The sequence below is a fragment of the Chelonia mydas genome, chromosome 18 (genome assembly GCF_015237465.2).
Source record: "Chelonia mydas isolate rCheMyd1 chromosome 18, rCheMyd1.pri.v2, whole genome shotgun sequence".
Classification (NCBI taxonomy): domain Eukaryota; kingdom Metazoa; phylum Chordata; order Testudines; family Cheloniidae; genus Chelonia; species Chelonia mydas.
Window position 1 is genome coordinate 1,809,530 of NC_051258.2, and position 21,470 is coordinate 1,830,999.

Below are 21,470 nucleotides of genomic sequence, written 5' to 3' on the forward strand. Positions count from 1 at the left end.
CTGGGAACTTGTCCACACCTTTACCTAAAATCTTGGGGGAAACCCTGCATTATCTCTTGTCACTTCCTTTTCAATATGCCAATGTGTAAATTTATGAGAAATAACTATATTCATTTCAGCCAGAAGAGTGCCTCCTGCTAGACTTACATTGGATTTGAATACGATCTAAACCTATCCTAGAACTATTTTATTGTTTTAAACCTCTTTCTGACTCTTCCACTGTGGATCATCCGAGCTTGGCTATCTTGTTTTCAGTTTATACGAAGAGGCATGTTTGCTCTCTGTCTAGCTGTTCCTGCAGGAAGCCACAAAAAGCTACAATTTTTAAAGCCACGTTAAACCATGTCACAATTAAAATAAGCCAGCCATGCAAGAAGCCCACTTGCATAGTACTGTGTGTACTGTGCACAAAGAACCCCCGTTCCCTTTTTCAGACACTTTCTTGGCACCACCGAGTGTTAGCTGGATGGAGAGAGACAGAATTTTTCTTCAGATTCACTAGGGTTTCAATATCATTTTGCTGAGCTAGCATTTTGTTTTTTAAATTCAAGATTGGAAACTCAGAGAAAAGAATATTTGAAGTGGGAATTTCCACAAGAAGATTTTCTCTGTAGAAGGGTATAGGTTAGGCAATGTGTTGCTTGCAACCCGGATGACTTAGTGAGGATTTGCCTTCTTGGTCTGTCTTGGGACAATTCATGTATAATGAGCTCATTGGCTTGGACAGCTCACGTTGGAAATGCTCCAAGAACCAGAGGCATTATCGTATCTCTAGCAATGGTGTTCTGTATTCGGAAATACAGGCACCCAAAGTTCCTGCTAAGCTGTGCGGCCGCGCAGCAAGCTATAAAGGGCCGCACAGGTGGGGGGAGGGGAGCAAGTTGGGGAATGCAGGGCTGCCATGGGCCTCTGCCCCTGCCCCAGAGCTGCTGCTGGTGGGGAGAGGGCTGGGGGGAGTCCTCTGGCCCCAGGCCCAGGACAGCCTGCATCCCAAACTCCTCATCCCTGGCCCCACCCCAGAGCCCGCATCCCCAGCTGGAGCTCTCACCCCCGCACCACAACCCTTTGCCCCAGCCCTGAGCCCCCTTCTGCACCCCAAACTCCTCATCCCTGACTCTTCCCCAGAGCCTGCACCCCCAGCCCTGAGCCCCCTTCCACACTCCTAACCCCTCAGCCCAAATCCCACCAAACATCACCTCCATATTGGTGCACATAACAAAATTCATTCTGCCCATGGATGGGAAAAATTAGAGGGAAGTTGCAGGAGCCCAGCCTGCCTTTGGCCTCTACTGAGAACTTCTACTGACTTCCACAGGAGAGGCCCATGTGCATCCAAAGGCAGAATGTGGCCCATATGGCATGAGGACCTGATCTGGCCCCATTGGAAAGACTCATTGACTTCAGTGGGAGCTGGATTGTGCCTTTAATGTGGGGAGGCTAGACTGCCTCACACCACGCCGGACACACTGAGCCTGCTCCTCCTGTCACACTGGGGAAATGTTGCTGAAGCCAGTGGAGTCTCGTTGATGCGATAGGAGAATCAGGCCCTGTGGACATGGGAGTGGGGTGTTGATAGTTAACACTCATTGGTTGAATGTTTTAACCTCCTTCCCCCAAGTAATCACAGTTGATGCAAGTGTACACAGGTTATTGTGAAAGACACTGCTCAAAAGTGGAACAAACTTGCCTTACTGGAGGCCAGTGGATAATCCCTTTTTTACAACAGAAAGGTAAAGAAATGCCAATTTCATACTTGGATTTGTTTTTTTTTTGGTTTGTTTTTAAAACCCTTTGAGCCCCTCTCTCCATGTTCTGTTACTGCTGATGCCAGCAGCCGGCCATTGTGATGCCAAAAGCATCGTTGAATATCAAGATTCTAATCCTTTTGTTGCTGCTTTTCTCTGTTTTCACTGATGGTTAAAATCCAAGATTTCTGCTGGGGAGGATTCCTGTCTGCAACAACTCTGAGGTGGTTAGTAACCCCGCAGTTCATATTGGGCCGGGAGGTTTCATTAATTCGACAGGGCTCTTCAGAAGAACTAAGTTTTAACTCTCGGGGGATGGGCTGATATTTCTCTTGAAAGAGAATAACAGGAGAATACACTTCTGTGGGCCACGTCCGTCAGCCCTTATTCTGACCGCTGAAGGGAATGGACTGGATTCAGATCTTAGTTAGCCTGATGTACATCGAAAATGACAAGTAATCCTGGCCGAGTTACTCTGGATCTACACCAGCAAAACTCAGAGAGAATCCAACCGAAGGGGAGTTTGGAGTAAGGATTTAGCTTGCTTAAACTAAATGTCTGACCTATTTTGTGACATGGCTGAAAGGAGTTAACATAAGTCTGTGGGCCTGATTCTCCTCTCACTTTCCTCCGTTTTACAGCACTGTAACTCGACTTCAGTGGAGTTACTCTTGGTTTTTGCTCTTACTTACACCAGAATGACTAATGAGTGACACTACTGCAAGTCAGTGGAAGTTAGTCTTGTATGCATCTGGTGAGATGAATCAGGTCCTATAACTTGAGGGCCCAGTCCAGTTCCATTAAAGTCAATGGCAAAACTTGTGTTGACCTCTATGGGAGCAGGGAAATGGGAGGGGAGGAAGAGGACAAATAATTTTAAAAGTTACACTGTGGAGTCCATTCTCTGTCACGCTGTCGAACTCCGTTGGCATAAATGGGCATAATGTATGTGCTCAAGGTCGTCTCATACGTCTAGTGAATTATCAGTTTTGATGGCTGCTTTGTTGGATAACAACTAGCAAGAATATCTATCTAAGCATCTTGAAATTCACCAGGTAGCCCTCAAGGCTACTCACTTGTGATCTGACTGAAGACCATCAAGCTGGCTGCTATTGCGGCGCTGAGGAATATATCCTGCTATTTTTTCCTGATGCTTCTTTCCAGATGTTATGGGCTGAAGAAGGGTCAGTGATGACAGTTCTGAGGCTACTTTAATAAGGCTGGATTTTCATTGATGTCATAGTACGGGCTTATAATAGGTTTAGAGTTCTTTATTTAATGGCCTGACTTAATTAGTCCCCCTGCAACTATGGAGTGACGCAAAGAATTAACCTATGTAAACAACCCTGCTCAGCCCTCCTTTTTAAGATACCTCTTCTGAATGCCCTAATTTTGGTTCAGGATATTGTATTTTCTCAAACTTATCTTGTAAGAATGAGGTTATAAAGAGTGAAAGTCATCCTAGTACAGAGGGCCTAAACAAGGCCCCTTGTTACAGGTCTAGTGGTGTACTGGAGTTTATACAGGCCCCCTTGGGATTGAGGTGACATTGATCCCAAGAGTTAGCCAGGATTAGTGTGCAAAGGCTGGATCCTTCAGGGCTTTCTTCTGCAAAGCTTCATTAAAGTCAGTTGGAGCCTTGCCTGAGTAGGGAATGCAATATCAGGCCCTAAATGAGTGTAAGTGAATGAAGACATCTGACATGGTGGATTTTATTTATACCCACTCTGCATGGGTGTGAAGGACTGCACAGGGCATGAGTCTCATCTCATCTATGCTGATGTAATTCCATTGACATTAGTGGAGTTACTCTGGATTTGCACCAGTGTGAGTGAGGGGAAAATCAGGCCTCTATGCCTTTGATAGGTTTCTATTAACACTCAGTCAAGACCCTGTTGTATGCTCCTTATAAAAATAACTGTTTCATAATAAATAAAACTTGAGCCAGTATCAGTGGTAGAATAAAAAAAAAACCCAGCAAGCAACTGCCTGGCAGATTCAGTTCAGAGGTTCTGTTTCTTCTGAAGAAGCTCATAATGTGGAAGAACAGCTGTTGTACCTCAAATCATAATAATGAAAAAAAAATCCCAGCAGAGATCTTGGATGTTTTTAAATGTTGGACTCGTAACGGTGTTGGCATCTAAGCAAAAGACACTTGCAAGGCTCATTCTGGGAATTTTCTAGCATGAGCTAGATCCACCTGTGTCTGAAGACAAAACACTTTCATGACATTTGCAATAATTTTTGGCCTACCTCTCAACTGTGACAGAAAATCATAGAGATGGGGAAAGGCCCATTTGGTATGGGGTGAGAACAGGTGTCCTATCAGGGGTTGTTCCTTAAATAGATTTAAGTATTTTGTTTAATTCAGCTGGAAAAGCTGAAGGAGTAAAACTGAATATCCGTGGTTAGATTTTTAAATTTAATACGCTGTGAGGGTCTCTTGTTAATGTTGCATCTGTTGCATTTGGCTGCATGTTAGTTGCTGAATTCCAAGAAAAGCAACAAATAACATCAGGTGGGTGGTGATTATTGAGTAGGGGCAGGGGTGTGTGTGACTGCTCAGTGTTCAATACACTAGGCATTCAAAGGCAGAGGGAATAGTACCTGATGATGAAATAATTTATAGGCAAAGAAGTCTTTTTTGTCTTTAAATATCACAGATGTGTTCCATTTGAGAGGTATAGTATGAATTGCGATGTCCACTTATTGCACCAAACTAAGGAGCTGTTAACTGGTGTTTTGGGATATGAATGAAGAGAGCTGTTCACTTAAAATACTATTTTAGCACATAAAACATGCACTATATTATGCCCATCTTGCCGTTGTGCCTCCAGAGTATGTTGCTAAATAGGATCTGGCTGGGTCTGTACCTGAATAGGAATCCTCCAAGGATCATCTGAGGTTCTTCTGCAAAATTACATAGGGAAGACAAAAATCTCATCTTGGGTAGACCCCAAATCCAGGTAGGGAAAGGTCAAGATATTTTGCAACTCTCCCTACAACATGACTGCACTGTCCTTGCAATAGAGAGGGAGAACAAGTTCCCTTCTAATTGAGAGAGGAAACGAAGTCCCAGTGCTAAAGGTTCCTGCTGGAATATATAGAATGCAGGTGAATTAACATAAAACAAAGCAAACGGGTACAAAGCGGAATGTGTGTAACCCAGGAAAACACTCTGCAGGCTGGAATGAGTGGGTCTCAGAATAGAAGGCTCAGTCTTTCACTCTGGGTGATACCCACCCCATATGGAAGGTCACTTGCAAGGCACTCTGGTGTTCTTAAGTCCTACATAAACCCTATTTTCAAGAGTTAAATGGGATTTAAATGGTACATAGGCTCTTGCAAGTGGGTCTTCTGCCCCAGGCTTAATTTCAGTTGCTGAAAACCCAGAACCCCAGTTTTCAATGGAATGCCCAATACAAGATCTGGTGCCAAGTCGCTTGTAACATACAAAACTACATTCAAGCCTAGTACAAACCCATTAAAGTCAATGGTGTTACAAAGGGATGAATTTTGCTCCAGAGAAGAAAATGAGCGATTGAATAAAATGATTGAAACTGGCTTCTTACCGTTGGCTGCTGTTTTCAGTTCCCATAGTTGCACAAAGGTGGACAAGTTAGGGCGGGGGCATTTTTTTCTTTTGTTCCTGCCCCTTCCCTCCCGTTTTGTGGGGTTTTTTTGTGCGTATAGGCGGCCTTCTATTTCTTTGATAAACAGTGATATTGGAGTCTTTACATTACTGAGATGAAAAGTTAAAGTGCAATTATAATCTATTTAAAAACGTTATTTCTTTATTGCTGTTCCCAATCTCCAACCAGCAGCACAATTAAAAAAGCACTCGAGATAGAGAGACAAGACTCTCTTCCCTTGGTTGTATCTACTGAATTGTGTGGGAGTGCATGGGTGTAATCTTGTAAACAGCCTTATCCCTGCAAATATAATGAGCCAGTATCACCAGTACATTTTGCATCACCACACCACAGTCTTCAACAACCATTTAAACCAAGTTTGCTGCATAAAGGAGCTAGGTGCTGCAAACTTGGTTTAAATGGTTGTTGAAGACTGGTTTATTGCTGCTTTTAATCATTGTAACAGTACAGAGCAGCCAAAGTGAGGTGGCAAATTTGGTCCCAAATCTACAAATAGACATGCATTTAATTCATATGGAATCACCTTGATTTCTTGTATGTTACTTCCCTCTCTTTCCATGGTGTCTGTAACCTATGACATTTCTCTTAGCTTGTGGTAAAAGAACCCAGCCTACAAAAATGGAACAGATGCTAAATGAACCAACAGCCCAGCTGTTCAGCTTTTGATGGTTACAAAAGAATCTGTCCTTTTAGATTTCATTTCTTACAGAATATTTTTCAGGAAGTTCATTTGAAAAGTTAGATGTAATTGACTGCTCCCCGCAAGCCCTAAGTACAGAAAACATTTTCACCTTGGGAGATCTGTTAGTAGATATCTCATTTCAGTGATTTGTGAGCATTACTTCGACAATCAGTTTGGTTTTAGTCAATCAAACATTTCAAATGCACACGCTGATGTAAATGGTGCCTCTTCTAACCACCTTTTTGCTGTGTTTTATGTTAATCTAAATGGGGTTGTTTCTAATGTGGGGTAAATAGACTTCGTAGACCTCCAGGTGCATGTTTTATCTGCTCAAGTATTAGGTTTAAGTGGACTGTTCCCTCTGTTCCTCTGACTTTGCCTAGAATGGACACAGCTTTACAGTTTTGATGGGATGTTTAACAGTTATTTTTAAAAACTAACTTGTGCTTTTGTACAAAGATCAAGCAAGTGAGCAGGCCGCTGAAGTTTAAAAAAAATAAGCCTGACTGCAGATGGTACCTCCAAATGGGGGCCCAATGGCTGCCTCGTGGGAAGCTTGTTTTCACGAGAGCAAGTGCTAGTGAAACTTTGATAAAGATGTGTCTTACACGATACTGGCTTTTACTGTATTGTCCCAGTATGAGCCTTGGGAGGGCTTGAAGGGAGGGCGGTAAAGCCGTATACACCAATCTGACTCGTTTCACATTGATGGCTTTTGCTCTGACATGCTGTTTTCTTTCAGATGAAGAATCTCATGAACTTGCCTGGCTTTGGAAACACGTCAAGGGCAGGGTGCAAAACACACTAGTAGGACATGACCCTTAACCTTTTTCTCTAAAGAGTAGCCCTATAGGTATATAAGATAAATAGAGCTTAAAACGTGGGGTTGGTTTTATTGTAAGTTTTGGTTTTTGGTTTTTTTCCTAAGTAAAAATGTTTCTTTTAGTGGTTGGGTGTGGGGGAGTAAAATAGAAACAGCTTTAAGAATTTTCTGATAAGCTTTTTAAAAAAAAATGCATATTCAATTGTATAATTGTGGCACATGCTTATAGAATGGGGTGAATGAAAGCGACTGGGGCAGCTGGGCTGAACATCTGAAGAGTGAATTGCTCATTTGTGGTGTTATCTTTGGCTGCGGTGGTTTAGAACTCAACTGATGTGGTCCCCCCCCACCCCCCCAATGTCTTGCAAAACTAACGTGCATAAACTCCCATCACTTTCGGCCAGCACAAGCCCTATGCTCCATTTAAACCCCAATTTTGATGACTTCAGTGGTGCGTAGGCTTTGTGCTAGCCCCCTGCACAGGAATGTCCCCCTCCTATGAATAAAAAGTCTACAGAGGTAGCAATTCTTCTGGGCTACTACCTGAGATGACATCTTAATGTTGCAGTCTTTCCTCCCCTCTGTAACATGCTATTCAGGGGAGGGGGCTAAAAGGACAGAGGAAAGCAAAAGGCATCTATCCCTATGAACATATACAGGTGTGCATATATAAGAATGCAAAGGCTGCAACTGGCCAGATCATCGCAAGTGAGTGAAGCTGAGCTGAGTGAGGACATGCAGTGACTAGAAATTAGGCAGGTGTGAAACTATAAGGCTTGAAAGTGCATGAAAATACTCTGGGCAGCATGTATGGTTTTTAAAAAACACCTCTGGGAGCTAATCTCATGTTAATCGTCTCATGATGTGGGGCAGAAGGGCTACAGCCAGGCTGGCATTTTAGCATTGACAGCTGCCAAAGGAAGCACCAAGATGAGTGCTGACCCCTTTAATGGCAGAGGAACCGCTGGCTGTCTCGGATCTCCCCATGAAGAAGAGGAGTCAGGTACTAATTTACACACCAATAGCCGGAAAACTCCCCTCTTTGTAAGGCTGTCCCAAAACAAACTTTTTTGAAGGAAGGATCTAAATATAGAGCATTGGAGTTGTGGGGCACTAGTCCTTGTCCCTGTTCCACCACTTTTGCATCAATTCTTTAAAATCCAGACTGGGGTGCGATTGGTATTTAGTGTTTTATTGGCTTTACTTTTATTTAAGGAAAAAAACCTATAAGGCCAAGAAGCTCCTGTCCCCTTGTAACAGCCGTTCTGTGTCCCAGGACACATTGCAATAGGATCCCTATAAGAAACCTAGCTCCATGTTCACACAATAAAATCAGCATTCTCTAAGACTCCCTCAGCTTGACCCTAGACGCGATTCACAGATACTTGGGGATTTAACTATAGACTCAACGCTGATCCATTGGGCCTCTCCTGTTCTTCGAGGATCTGTGCTTAAATAATTTCCTTTTGAAAGGCAGCCGCAAAGGTCTTCTCGTCCTGACTCTTTCTCCCCCTGCTGGGTTCCAGGTATATTTCACCACTTTAAGAAGCTGTTCCTGAGTGAGCAAGCAGGCCGAGCCCAGGCTCTGGAGTTTGTCCGCAAGAATGTCGCCAATGCCCTCTCTGTGGCTAACCTGATCATGGGTCTGTCTTCCATCCTCTGCAGTCTAAATGGGTATGTCTGGGTATGGGGCTTCACATAGTGTCGTGATTTCATGGGAAGGACTGCATAATTGGCAGGGGTGGAGGGAGGGACAGGGAATCCGCATTATAATCAATGGCAAAACTTCTGTTTGCTCCACTGGGGGAAGGGTCTGGGCCAGTAAGGCCATCTTTACGTTTGAAAAGACTACAGAGGTGTGAATGGCAGAGTGCACCAAAGGTCTGCACACTAACTGCCCTGTGGACACTCCTACTGCAAACCAAAAAGGACCGAGTGCACGTGAATTCAGTCTTTCCACCAGGACTGTGTTAATGTGAACTAGGAACCTTTTAGTTCACACCCACAGCGTGCGAGGGGGCAGCTAAAGCGCCGCTCTGGTGCACTCTGCAGTTCGTACCCCCGTAGCTGCACTGCGGTGCTGTGTAGACAAACCATTTGCTAACATGTGTGCATTTCAAAACGTGACATTTTGTCCTCGTGTGGGCGTGGCCTAAGGTGATCAGGTTGCACTGATGTCCCCTGACATCTCCAAGGTGACGGCTATCGGAGCTGGTGAGGGATGGCTGTTGCCACAAGGTATTTCTGTGCTATATCCTGCCATGATTTATACCCTCTGCCCCCTTGTGGACTTCAGTGGAATGCCTGGACTGTAAATCAGGATAAGAATTGGCCTATGTACCGTAAAATTTCTCTGCACTGCATTACCAGTGTGCTGCCAAAGTATCTCCTCTAGGCTAAGTAAGCAACACGGTAGGTAGGAAAGAAAAGAGACCTGACGAGGTAACAAAACAGCGAAGTGATTGAAGAGAGTTAAACAGGCACAGGGGAATATATTCAAGGTTGTCTTCCTCCCGTATGAGTGGGAATTTCCATCAATTTCTGCAGGATGCCAAAAGGGCCTTTACTTATACATTGTCCTGTTAGGATACCCAGCTAAAAATATTCCTTGGACTTGTTAATTTATATGGTGCATCCGGAATTGACTGCCCAGTCCAGCAGCCCTACTCAGATACAGCTCCTGTTGACATCACTGTAGAGATCTGCCTCAGTTCAGACTGCTAACTCGGGGTCTGAAATCTCATCGGGGCTTGTCAAACAGGGAATCATGTCTGCTCATAAAATAGAATAAAAAGGAAAGAGCTGGTCATCCCAGACTTTTGCCCTCCAGGCAAACACTTGAAATGTTCTTTGATAGAACAACAAATCGCACTGCATGGCCTAAGAGTTATTTCCATGTGATATCACTTGTGTGCTGTTTCGTTCAGGAGCGGGAATCACAGGGAGACACTTTCCTGGAGCAAAGCCAACGTGGCAGTCTAGTGTGCAGTTGTTGCTCTCCTTAGCTTCACTTTAAGCCTGTCTGCAGCTACAAAAACAGAGTTGGAGGCCTGGTTACAGCTCAGTAAAAGGGCTGGTGTCTTAGTCCCCCATAGTGTAAATTGGCCTAGTTCCACTGACTAGAGTAAAGCTCTGTAATTGAGCCTTGGTCACATGCCAGGCTTTAGCTTCGTTATGTGACCTGGTTACAATACGGCTAGCTCCTGTCCACACTACAGATCTGATCGTGGTGTACATGACTCTGTTGTGGTAACACAGATGGCTCCCTAATGCACCATTTATGTTAATATTAAAGTGAGGGGGGAAGGGAGATGTCAAGCAATAGAGCCCCCAAATTTAGGTTTGGGTGTTTTTTAAACAAAAAACTTAGTCTATAAAATCAAAAGAAATATTTATTATTCAACACTTAGCTCAAGTGGGAGGAGATTCTGCTTTCATAACTGGAGGAGCTGAGTTCTATCCTGGCTGGCAGTGCAAAGGGCCAGGAGTTCATGGTATGCAGTGTAATGAAAACTGTGAAATTACAATACAAACATTTTGATCCATGGCGCAAACAAAAATTGTGCAAGAGAACATAATAGGACAACCCAGTACCTATTTTGGATATTTCTATAACCCCTATTACTGTCGTTTCTAAGTGGTATTAAACCACACAATTTGGGGTTTGCACCCAAATATCCCATCTATGAATAGAGGTCTACTTAAATCGTGGAGAAATCACAAGTTTTTCACGGGTTGGTCATGGCATAAATAGCAAATTTTGCAGATGTGTTCAGACGTCGGCATTTCTCATAGGGGAGGTCCTGACCCAAAAGAGGGTCTCAAGACTATTGTGGGGGGGGCATGAGAGCAGTAGCTGGGGGCCGGGCACCCCGCTCTGAAGGAGCGCTGCTGCCCACAGAAGTCAGGACGGTTCCCTTCTGTTGTGCTGCCTTCAGAGCGGGGTGCCCGGCGAGCAGCCACCACTCTCCATCCGCCCAGGTCTGAGGGCCGCGCGGAAGAAAGGGTGGCAATACCGTGACCCCCCTACAGTATTCCAGATTTCACAGGGGAGACCAGATTTCATGGTGCATGACATGTTTTTCATGGCTATGAATTTGGTAAGGCCCTCTTCATGAATCCTATTTAGGAACCTCTGCGATCATCGCATGCCTGCAGGGAAATGTATTAGCTCTGTTTGGACGAGAGACACTCGCCCTTTCTCCCTCCAGGTGAAGTGAACACAACAAATTAGGTAGATGGGGATGACAGATGAACAGACACTCCTTGAAGGACAGGGATTCTGTTGCCGTTTGGATACCACTTTGTACCACAGCAACCAAATGGAGATTGTCCTACAGCAGCCTAAGGGATGTGCCTGGTGCACAGGAATGAATAAATGCGGTGCTTATGAAAGCAGCGAAGCCATGAGTGGCGAGTGGAGCCCCAACTCCACCCCTTCCCCTTGCTCCCCTCCGCAGCCAGAGCCCTGAAACCACCCTGCCCTCTCCCCCCCCCCCCTGCCAGAGGAGCCCCGTGCCAGCCGGAGCCCTGAGGGGGGCCCCCCCAACCTGCTTAGAGGAGCCCTGGCTGGTCAGAGCCACCACAACCGCACCTCCCCTCTGCAGACCCCAAGCCTCCCCATGGGAAAATTCAAAAGCTGTTGTCGTCTCTCTTCCAGAAGAAGAACCTGAGATTTTGCTATGCCCCATGCAGGTTCTGGGGTGGCTGAGAGGCGGTATGTCTTACTCAGCTTCCTGGGGTCATCAGTCATCTCCCTGGAGTCTAGCGAGTTACTGATGAACCCAGGAAGCTGAGTAGCACATTCCGCTGCCTCAGCCACCCCAGAACCTGCATGGGGCGTAATAAAAAGCAAAAATTTCCCCCACCAAACCCACAACCGGGGTCCGGCAGCAGTGGCTGCACGAGGGGAGGCTGAGTCTGTTATTCTCGCCGCCCATGAGTGATGCCTTGGCCAGATGTTACAGTAACTCCCAGAGCCCAGGAAGTCGCAGCACTGTACTGCTAGTCAGTATCCTGTTACTAAGTTGGACCAAATTCTGTCCTCCATTTACACCTGGAAGGGACAGAGACACAACTTGAACAAAACAGAGGGGCCCTTGGAAGGACAATGCAGGAGATCCATAGGCACGTTGGGGGGACAGCGGCAGGAGAGTGAAGAGCTGGGGAGGGACTTATTTTGCGCTGCAAAAATGATTGCCCCCGTGCTGAGGCATCTTGTAACGCTCCCCTGCCAAATCTGTTTTGGCTGCTTGATCTCCCTGGGAAGCTCTTATGCACTTTAATCCGGTTCGGTCAAGGCCATGCCATCGCGGACACACTGCTGACTGCCCTCCTCCTCCCCTGTGTGATTATCCTCTAATGCTTCCCTATTGAAGCCTGTCAGCCCCTGCCTGTGGTCAAGGTCAAGGACGCCCCCTTCTTCCAAGGCTGGGCAAGTGGCATGTGTACGGGACAGGACTCTTGTCTCCCTCACATCACAGGGTGGAATTTGCTCCTCCACTGTAAGTGCTTCTTCCCCTTCCGGAGAGCCTGTGTGAACAAGGCAGCAGGAGGCGCGGGCCGGCCCCTGGGAGAGCTACTGCCTGGGAGGTGGGAAAGGCGGCGTGTAACAGAAGATCTGGGCGTGAGCTCTGACTTCAGGCTCCTGTACTGATGCAGAGCCATGCGCATTCCAGCTTCGCAGGCTGTCTCCCAGCAACCCTGAAAATTAACGCTCTTGTTGCCTGTTATGAACCTGACGTAGCCATGGAGACGCTAATGCCCTTCCCTTGCTCTTGTCCTCTAGGCAATACCACTGTGCTTGCTGGCTGCTCCTGATTGGGTTCCTGCTTGACCTCGCTGACGGAGCGGTTGCTAGGCAATTGAACGCTTGCTCAGCCCTGGGTGAGTTCCGTCTTGTCGTCCTTTAGAAGCTCAGAATACGAGGCCTGTTGCTCAGGCTGTGAGACAGGCAGTGTCCAATCTACTTCATGAGCCAACGAGACATAACGGGTCCACTCATCCCTGTCGGGCAGGATAAATTGCACCCTAGGGATAAAATTAGCCCACGGGCTGTATTGCTACCCCATCGCTGCTCTCCCAGCCAGGTGGGTTTCCAAGCACAGAGACTGTTGTGCCAGGTAATCGTTACACACATTGGTGCTGGGGGCTTCTTGCTAAACGTAGGGTCGTTTGCCTGTAGAATTTCTGAGATTTCGGTCAGGATTCTGTGCTTTAAAAGCATTCTTCAGAATCGCAGTTAGTCCCCAGTTTGCCTGGAACGTGTTAGAATCCAGAGGATTTCAGATTATGTCTTTTTAATTCTAGCCTTCCTTGTTGCAAATTGAAACACCAAAACTCAATAGCCATTAACACGGTGCCTCTCCTGGTAGCCGCCCAGCAGCAGCAGTTTCTCCAGTCGTTCTCGTAGACGATGGCATTGCAGACAGGCCGTTATGAATCACTAAAACAACCATATCAGTTTGAGCTGTCAGTGTGGAAAACACAGGTGGGGAGCAAATTCCGTGTGGGAGGGGAAAATAACAGGCCTTGACCCTGGTGTCTGGACAGAGAGAGGAAACATACTGCATCTCTATCCAGAGGCTGTGGAATGGAGACCTCTGCTGCACTCTTCCCCTTGACTCCGCTTCCAGTGGGGATCCACATATGTGGATGGGTGCTCTCCATTCATCTTCCACCATCAGATTGACTGCAAAGAGCCCTTGTTTCTGGCTTGGCCCAAGATCCATGTGAAACTCTGGAGTGGTGAGTCTTGCCGATGGGTGGGTTTAAAACCCTTCTAATTCTGCAGGGAGGCAACTTCCCTGTATCGCCAATAAATGATCTGGTAGGGAAACTGAGAGAAACCTCCCTTAGTTTTCTATTGCCATCTGTTTTTTTCCCACCCAACTATTTGGGCCATAGTGATTGCTCTACGTCAGCTCCTGCAGCATGCTAATGGAAGAGCCTGCTTGGAGGCAGAGGAGAGAAATTGTATATTAGATCCAAATTTCCAGTGCAGTCCACCTTCATCTGTTATCCTTCAGACCAGAGCGAAGAGTTATATGGTATGGTTCTAGGCCTGCTGTACCACAGGAGTATGTGAATACAGAATCAGCCTTGCAAGGGCAGAGGGCTAAATGTAGTATTCAGAAGAGAAGTTCATGAGATGGGTAGGGATCTGGAGTCCAGTGCTACATTTTTAACCCACCCAAAGCCTCCACTGCAGTCACTGGGGTCAGATTCGCCATTGCCCTGCACTTGGGGGAGTCTTTTACACAAGTGCAAAGTGAGTATAAACTCCCGCTCCCAAATCTGAATGGTGGCATTTAACACCTGTGTTGGACTGGTGTGAATGATTGCCCCAGGGCAACACCGAATTGGGCCTTGGGAGTGCAAGGACTATACAGCCAGGCCCCTGGACATTCCCAGGTTGTTTCTCTATGATGGACTCTCTGTGCCCCATGTAGGATTGTCCTGTGCATGCAGCCAGGTAAGTCCATGTTTGGGACTAGAGCAGCATGCGTAGGGTTGAGCTGTGACACTGCCTCCATCTGAGCAACTCGGCCTCTGGCCCCACTGGCTCACTGGTTTCCTAGGAAGAAGGCGTTGTGGTGCTCTCCAGGTTTGTTGTCTCTCAGCGACTCTAGATCAGGTGTGCTTGGTTTATAAGCAGCATTTTTCTAACTGGCAGCCCTGCCAGGTGCCCTTGGGAACCAGGAGTCAAGCTAGGTTGTTCCATAAGGCTCGGGGAGTCAACAGTTCTGACGATACGCAGGCCAGAACCGACTCCTGCTCCCTCTGCTGTAGCTTGGCTCTCCAGGGCCAATGGGAATAAAAACAACTACACTTATTTTAGTCAGTGAAGTTGGCAGATGAGGCTTTGATACACCCAGGGAGCATAGAAGAAGGTGCCAATTTTAAAAGAAAGGGTCTTCAGGGAAAACGAAGACCGAGTCCTAAAAACAGAGCTTGAACTCCTCTTCTCTTGCAGACAGTAACTCTTTGGGGCTGGGTTTAACTGTCTAGTGCAGTAAAAGTCTTTTGTGTCTTACAAAACAAATAATTGCTACTAATAATAATTTGGGCCCCCAAGACGAATGAAGTAAAAGTACCTGCTCGGGGGAGTAGAGTATCCAGAGCTTTAACTTACAATAAAAAACCCCAGACCTCTGTCCTAGTACTCTTTCAGGGGAGGAAAGCAGAAACATAGGAAGACACCATACCAGCTCAGACCCCTTGTCCTTCTAGTCCTGTATTCTGCCCCTGACATGCCCAGCCCCAGAACCAGATGCCACAGGAAGGTGCACGAACCCTCTTGGCTGGCAGATGTGGGCTAATTGAACCCCCATGTGAATGTCTTGTTCTAAACCCATATAATCAGAGATCAGGTTAAGCCCTGCAGCATCCAGTTTTATATCCCTCCCTTCCAGAATTTCTTTTGTTAGCATTAGTTATTGTAATGCTGAATATTCTTGTTCTTGATCCCTCATTGAATGTTACCAACTTCTTGGCCTCAACAACAGCCTGGCAATGAGTTTCACAGACTCACTGTGTAAATGAGGCCCACTATGTAAAGGATTTTCTTTTATCAGTTTTGAATTTGTCACATTTCAATGTTATTGAATGGTCCCTTGTTCTGGTGTTATGAAAGAGCAAGAACAGAAGCTCTCTTAATTACCTTCTCCAGACCAGTTCCTCTTCCTCCTTTCCTGCAGCACCTCCTGTCTCCCATAACTCTAGATTGTGCTGGTGCTATTTATGCCCTGTCCTTCCCCATTGACTCAAACCCATCTTGTGGTGGCACCAATTCTGGTGTCTCATGCTCTAGGGTGTGGTGTACTTCTGACTGTACTGTGCACCATGACACTTGCACAAGTCAATGGGGAGCCTCCACTGGAATCTTGGCAAGTACAGGAAGTGGGGGAAGCAGAGGACTGCCTTTCTCTTAGCCAGTACTTGGTTAGTGCTGGCTCTGTCCAACTATCTGAACTGGCAGGATTCATTATAAATGGTGACTGCCTCCAGTACCTGGTAATCTTGGGAGTGTGGGACTCTGGCTTGTCCTCAGGTGCGGGTGGGTTTGTGCCAGGGCAGGGAAACAGGTTATGCCTTTGACATTCCTCAGCTGAAGTAAGCAGGAAAGTTCTTAAGCCAAAGGGCACCTACTCTTTGTAGATTAATAGACTCCAAGGCCAGACAGGACCATTGTGATCATCTGGTCTGACCTCCGATATTACACAGGCCAGAGAAGTTACCTAAAATAATTCCTAGAGCAGATATTTTAGAAAAACGCTGAATCTTGATTTTAAAATTCTCAGCGATGGAGAATCCACCACAACCTTTGGTAAATTGTTGCAGTGGTTAATTACCCTCACTGTTAAAATTTTAGACCTAATATCCAGTCTGAATTTGTCTAGCTTCAACTTCCAGCCACTGAATTGTGTTAGCCCTTTCTCTGCTAGATTGAAGAACGCATTATTAAGCAGTTGTGCCCTGTGTAGGTACTTACAGACTGTGATCAAGTCACCCCTTAACCTTCTCTTTGTTAAGCTAAATAGATTGAGCTTCTTGAATCTATCATTATGAGGCAGGTTTTCAAATCCTTTAATCATTCTCGTGGCTCTTCTTTGAACCCGCTCTAATTTACCAACATCCTCCTTGAATTGTGAGAACCAGATCTGGACCCAGGATGCCAGCAACGGTCACACCAGTGCCAAATGCAGAGGTAAAATAACCTCTATTCCTACTCCAGAATCCCCTGTTTATTACTCCTTGGGGAATTTTGTACCACTGTGCGTGCACAGAATTTATGTCCCCTGCAGATTTCTTTTCTTCCCCACAGAAAATGACTTTCTGATGAGGAAGCAAAGGGAAGCCACAAGAGCGGTCATACGACCCTCCCCAGCAGTATGTTTCGGGTGCCCAGGGCAGCTGGCAGAGCGGTAACTCACTGTGGGGCGGGGGACGGGACTGGGGAAGACCTGGCTGGTTGCTCCCACCCTATGCTGGGCTCAGCTGCTAGTCCCGGCTGGGCTGGGGAGGACGGGACTTCCTCTTCCCCCCACACAGCATCTGGGGCTGTGTCAGACCCACCCCCAGACTTCTCCCCCGGCTGTAGGAAGCTCTGCAAACTGGCCTTCCCCTTCTCCCCCTCACCTTCCTGCACCTATTGCTCCTCAGCTGCAGGGGAAGAGATCACTGTACAGGGAGCTGCTCCCCCATCCCCCCAACCCCTGTGCATCTAGACCCCCTCATACCCAGACCCTCCTGCCGAGCCTCACCCCCCCCACACACACACCCAGAACCCCGGCCCCCCCCCCGACAAGCCCCACTCCCCCTGCACCTAAACCACCCTAATGAGCCACCTGCATCCAGATCCCCACCCTACTGAGCCCTGACCAGCTGCACCTGGATCCCGACCCCACTGAGCCGCACTCCCCCAGCATCTGGACCCTCCCACTGAGCTCCCCACACCCAGACCCCCCTGCCGAGCCTCAACCACCTTCACCTGGATCCCCCTGTGGAGTCCCATTACTGTTGCACCCAAAAACCCCCAACAAGCCACTGTGCATCCAGATCCCTCCCACGCCCAGATTGCCACACACAGAACTATCTCAACCCACACCTGGATCCCCCCACACTAGGCCCCTCCACACTCGGATCATGCCTTCCTGAGCCTGCCTGCCCGCACCTGGTGTACCTGGCACGGAGGAGCAGGGCCCTGGGGTGTTTCTGGGGTAGGCCTGGCTTGCGCTGTGTCAGGGTCGGGTGCAGCCTCACTGCTGAGTCCGTGTCCTGGGGGGAGCCGCACAATGATTTCCCACCTCTGTGCAGCCAGTGGCTTGTGCTTCCCAGTGCCAATCTGGAGTGTCCACATTTATTTGACAAATAAAATTTTCAGAATTTTGCAGAATTTTAAAATACTATGCACAGAATTTATTATTTTGTGGTGCAGAATGTACTCAGGAGTAATAAAGTTTATGCATCCCAGGATCACATTAGCTCTTTTGGCCACAGTGTCACACTGGGAGCTCATGGTCAGCTGATTATCCTCAAAGAATCAATCCTTAAGCACTTACATGAGAGGAAAGTGATCAGGAACAGTCAGCATGGATTCACCAAGGGAAGGTCATGCCTGACTAATCTAATCGCCTTTTATGATGAGATTACTGGTTCTGTGGATGAAGGGAAAGCAGTGGATGTATTGTTTCTTGACTTTAGCAAAGCTTTTGACACGGTCTCCCACAGTATTCTTGTCAGCAAGTTAAGGAAGTATGGGCTGGATGAATGCACTATAAGGTGGGTAGAAAGCTGGCTAGATTGTCGGGCTCAACGGGTAGTGATCAATGGCTCCATGTCTAGTTGGCAGCCGGTGTCAAGTGGAGTGCCCCAGGGGTCGGTCCTGGGGCCGGTTTTGTTCAATATCTTCATAAATGATCTGGAGGATGGTGTGGATTGCACTCTCAGCAAATTTGCGGATGATACTAAACTGGGAGGAGTGGTAGATACGCTGGAGGGGAGGGATAGGATACAGAAGGACCTAGACAAATTGGAGGATTGGGCCAAAAGAAATCTGATGAGGTTCAATAAGGATAAGTGCAGGGTCCTACACTTAGGATGGAAGAATCCAATGCACCGCTACAGACTAGGGACCGAATGGCTAGGCAGCAGTTCTGCGGAAAAGGACCTAGGGGTGACAGTGGACGAGAAGCTGGATATGAGTCAGCAGTGTGCCCTTGTTGCCAAGAAGGCCAATGGCATTTTGGGATGTATAAGTAGGGGCATAGCGAGCAGATCGAGGGACGTGATCGTTCCCCTCTATTCGACACTGGTGAGGCCTCATCTGGAGTACTGTGTCCAGTTTTGGGCCCCACACTACAAGAAGGATGTGGATAAATTGGAGAGAGTCCAGCGAAGGGCAACAAAAATGATTAGGGGTCTAGAGCACATGACTTATGAGGAGAGGCTGAGGGAGCTGGGATTGTTTAGTCTGCAGAAGAGAAGAATGAGGGGGGATTTGATAGCTGCTTTCAACTACCTGAAAGGGGGTTCCAAAGAGGATGGCTCTAGACTGTTCTCAATGGTAGCAGATGACAGAACGAGGAGTAATGGTCTCAAGTTGCAATGGGGGAGGTTTAGATTGGATATTAGGAAAAACTTTTTCACTAAGAGGGTGGTGAAACACTGGAATGCGTTACCTAGGGAGGTGGTAGAATCTCCTTCCTTAGAGGTTTTTAAGGTCAGGCTTGACAAAGCCCTGGCTGGGATGATTTAACTGGGAATCGGTCCTGCTTGGAGCAGGGGGTTGGACTAGATGACCTTCTGGGGTCCCTTCCAACCCTGATATTCTATGATTCTCCATGACCCCCACTGCTTCCCAGGATAGAGTCCCCCATCCTGTAAGTATGGCCCACATTCATTATTCCTAGATGGATACGTTTAGCCACATTAAAATGCATATTGTTAGCTTGTGCCCAGTTTACCAAGTGATCCAGATCACTCTGTATCAATGACCTGTCTTCATTATTTACCACTCCCTCAGTTTTGTGGCCTCTGCAAACATAATTAGTGATTATTTTGTTTTCCTCCAGGTCACTGATTAAAAATGTGAAACAGCGTCGGGCTAAGAGTCTGAGCCCATTACAAACACATCGGCTCGATGATCCCCTACTTACAATTACATTTTCAGATCTATCAGTTAGGCAGCTTTTAATGCATATAACATGCAGTTCCATGTCAAATGCCTTTCAGAAGTCTAAGTATATTAAGTCACTGTTACCTTTGGCAACCAAACTTGTAATCCCGTCAAAAAAAGAGAGTTAGTTTGACAGGATCTACTTTCTATTTACCCGTGTTGATTGGCATTGATTATATTACCCTTCTATAGGAATATAAGCCCACATTAGACCCCACTAAACTATGGTTTTAAATTGAGTGCGCATTTTAATATGCGTGATAGGCCTGAACCATGAGACCAAAAAAGAAAGAGATCACGAGAATGAAGGATTGTTCGTGTTAGACTTGTATTGGGCCTGGAAGTACTAGAGTTTTCTTATTTAAGATTTAGGATAAGCAGCAGAAATAAAGAGAATGTGTTAACTGGATCCCAGGCATAGTAAATAATTGGTTAGAAATGCTTAGACCAGTAGCTCGGGAAAAATACGGCAAAGCAATATAAACTGCTTCAGCTGACTTTAGCGAAGGTCCAGTAATTCGCAATGACATCCCTCATGCATTAGTGTATATAAAGCATGGTTTTTCTACGGGTTCCTTGTCCGAGCTTTTCCTTACCTCTCTGGAGTCGTGCTTTCATGGGAAGGTGAATCCCAGGCCTGATCTGGTTGTGTTTTGGCTTATCACTTATTTGCTTATCACTGTATTGTTGGTGGATATTAATTGTGAGTTTATCTGTTTACATCTGTATTTTGGATGTAACCAACATCAAGTGGCCTTTGGGACTAATAAAAGAATGCTTGTGTGGCAGCTGAGTCAGGGCAAACCGCAATAAATGTATTAAGAAAATAATTTCCAGCACCACTATTAATTCTGTATTAATTGAGTCCTGTGTCAGCCGCTCCGTGATCAGACTGACAGGTCTGTAATTACCTGGGTCAACTCACTTACCCTTTCTAAATCTCAGCACCACACCAGCTTTCTTCTGGAACTTCTCCAGCATTCCAGGGCTGACTGAAGACTAACAGTACCGCTCCAGCGAGCACCTCCGCCAGCTCTTCCAAGGCTGTTGCGTGTGGGGAGGGGAGGGAGCGGTGGTGATCCTAGGTGCCGTTTCACACCCGTAGTAGCCTTGAAGGAGAGAAAATCTTGTATCTTACTGTGCACTGAATGTGAAACAAGCCAAGTTCAGTGCTCCGCTAAGGCTGTGTGGAAAGGGCTGGGGAAAGGCGAGGAGGATATGGCTCATTTGAGGGGACAGGAGAGCTCTCAAAGTGGAGAAACTCATCCACTTTGCAAACTAAACTTCTCATGCATGCCCTGGGAGGTACCAAGCCTGAATGCCTAACTCAGCTCCTTCTTCATCAGGTAGAACTTGATCATGGATGGGTCAGAAATAGTGTGGGGAAAAAATGAACCCTTTGACAAGAGGATCCATCTCCTCTCCCTATCCTCCAGGCTCAGTACTCTCCTCTTTGGCAGAAGGGCAGAGGGAGGCCTTAAGGAGCCAATAGGGCAGGTCTCTCTTGAGGTGAAAGGAGTTGCACCAGAAAGTGGGGGCAGTTTAAAATGTGCCTAGCTGACTGTTCCAAGTGGTTTATAAAATCAAAGGTCAAAACTTGACTCTTCCCATCCGCCAAAGCTGGAACATCTTTCCTGCCATCATCTGCCTCGCTGGAGCCCAAGCCAGAGAGTAACCCCACCATGTCCCTTACTTAGTTCTTCCAGTGGTTTGTTATCTTTACAGTTACACAGTTGGGCCTTATTTCCACTTGAGTGTGACTAGCTTCTACTTCCAGCTCTTGGCTCTTATTCTGCCTTGGCTGGGCTAAAGAGACCCCTGCTGTCAGAAATCTCCCTGTCTAGACACTTACGGGTCATGAGCAAGGCATAGCTGTAGCTCCTTTAGT

General features: G+C 46.7%; 1 protein-coding gene across 8 annotated transcripts in view; it reads left to right on the top strand.

The window, feature by feature from the left end:
* TMEM269 (transmembrane protein 269) overlaps window positions 1-21,470 on the top strand; it is a 45,218-nt gene that overhangs the window by 16,123 nt on the left and 7,625 nt on the right. For 2 of the 8 annotated variants that reach the window (XM_037881092.2, XM_043531603.1), the window contains exons 3-5: window positions 6,823-6,933; window positions 8,430-8,577; window positions 12,692-12,789. In XM_037881092.2, coding sequence (XP_037737020.1) covers window positions 8,543-8,577; window positions 12,692-12,789 — 133 coding nt within the window. In that variant the 5' untranslated portion in view covers window positions 6,823-6,933; window positions 8,430-8,542. Of the gene's footprint in view, window positions 1-1,618; window positions 1,731-1,779; window positions 6,934-8,429; window positions 8,578-12,691; window positions 12,790-21,470 lie in introns of those variants that run through there. The other 6 variants (XM_043531601.1, XM_043531600.1, XM_043531602.1 and 3 more) reach the window with 5 other exon arrangements.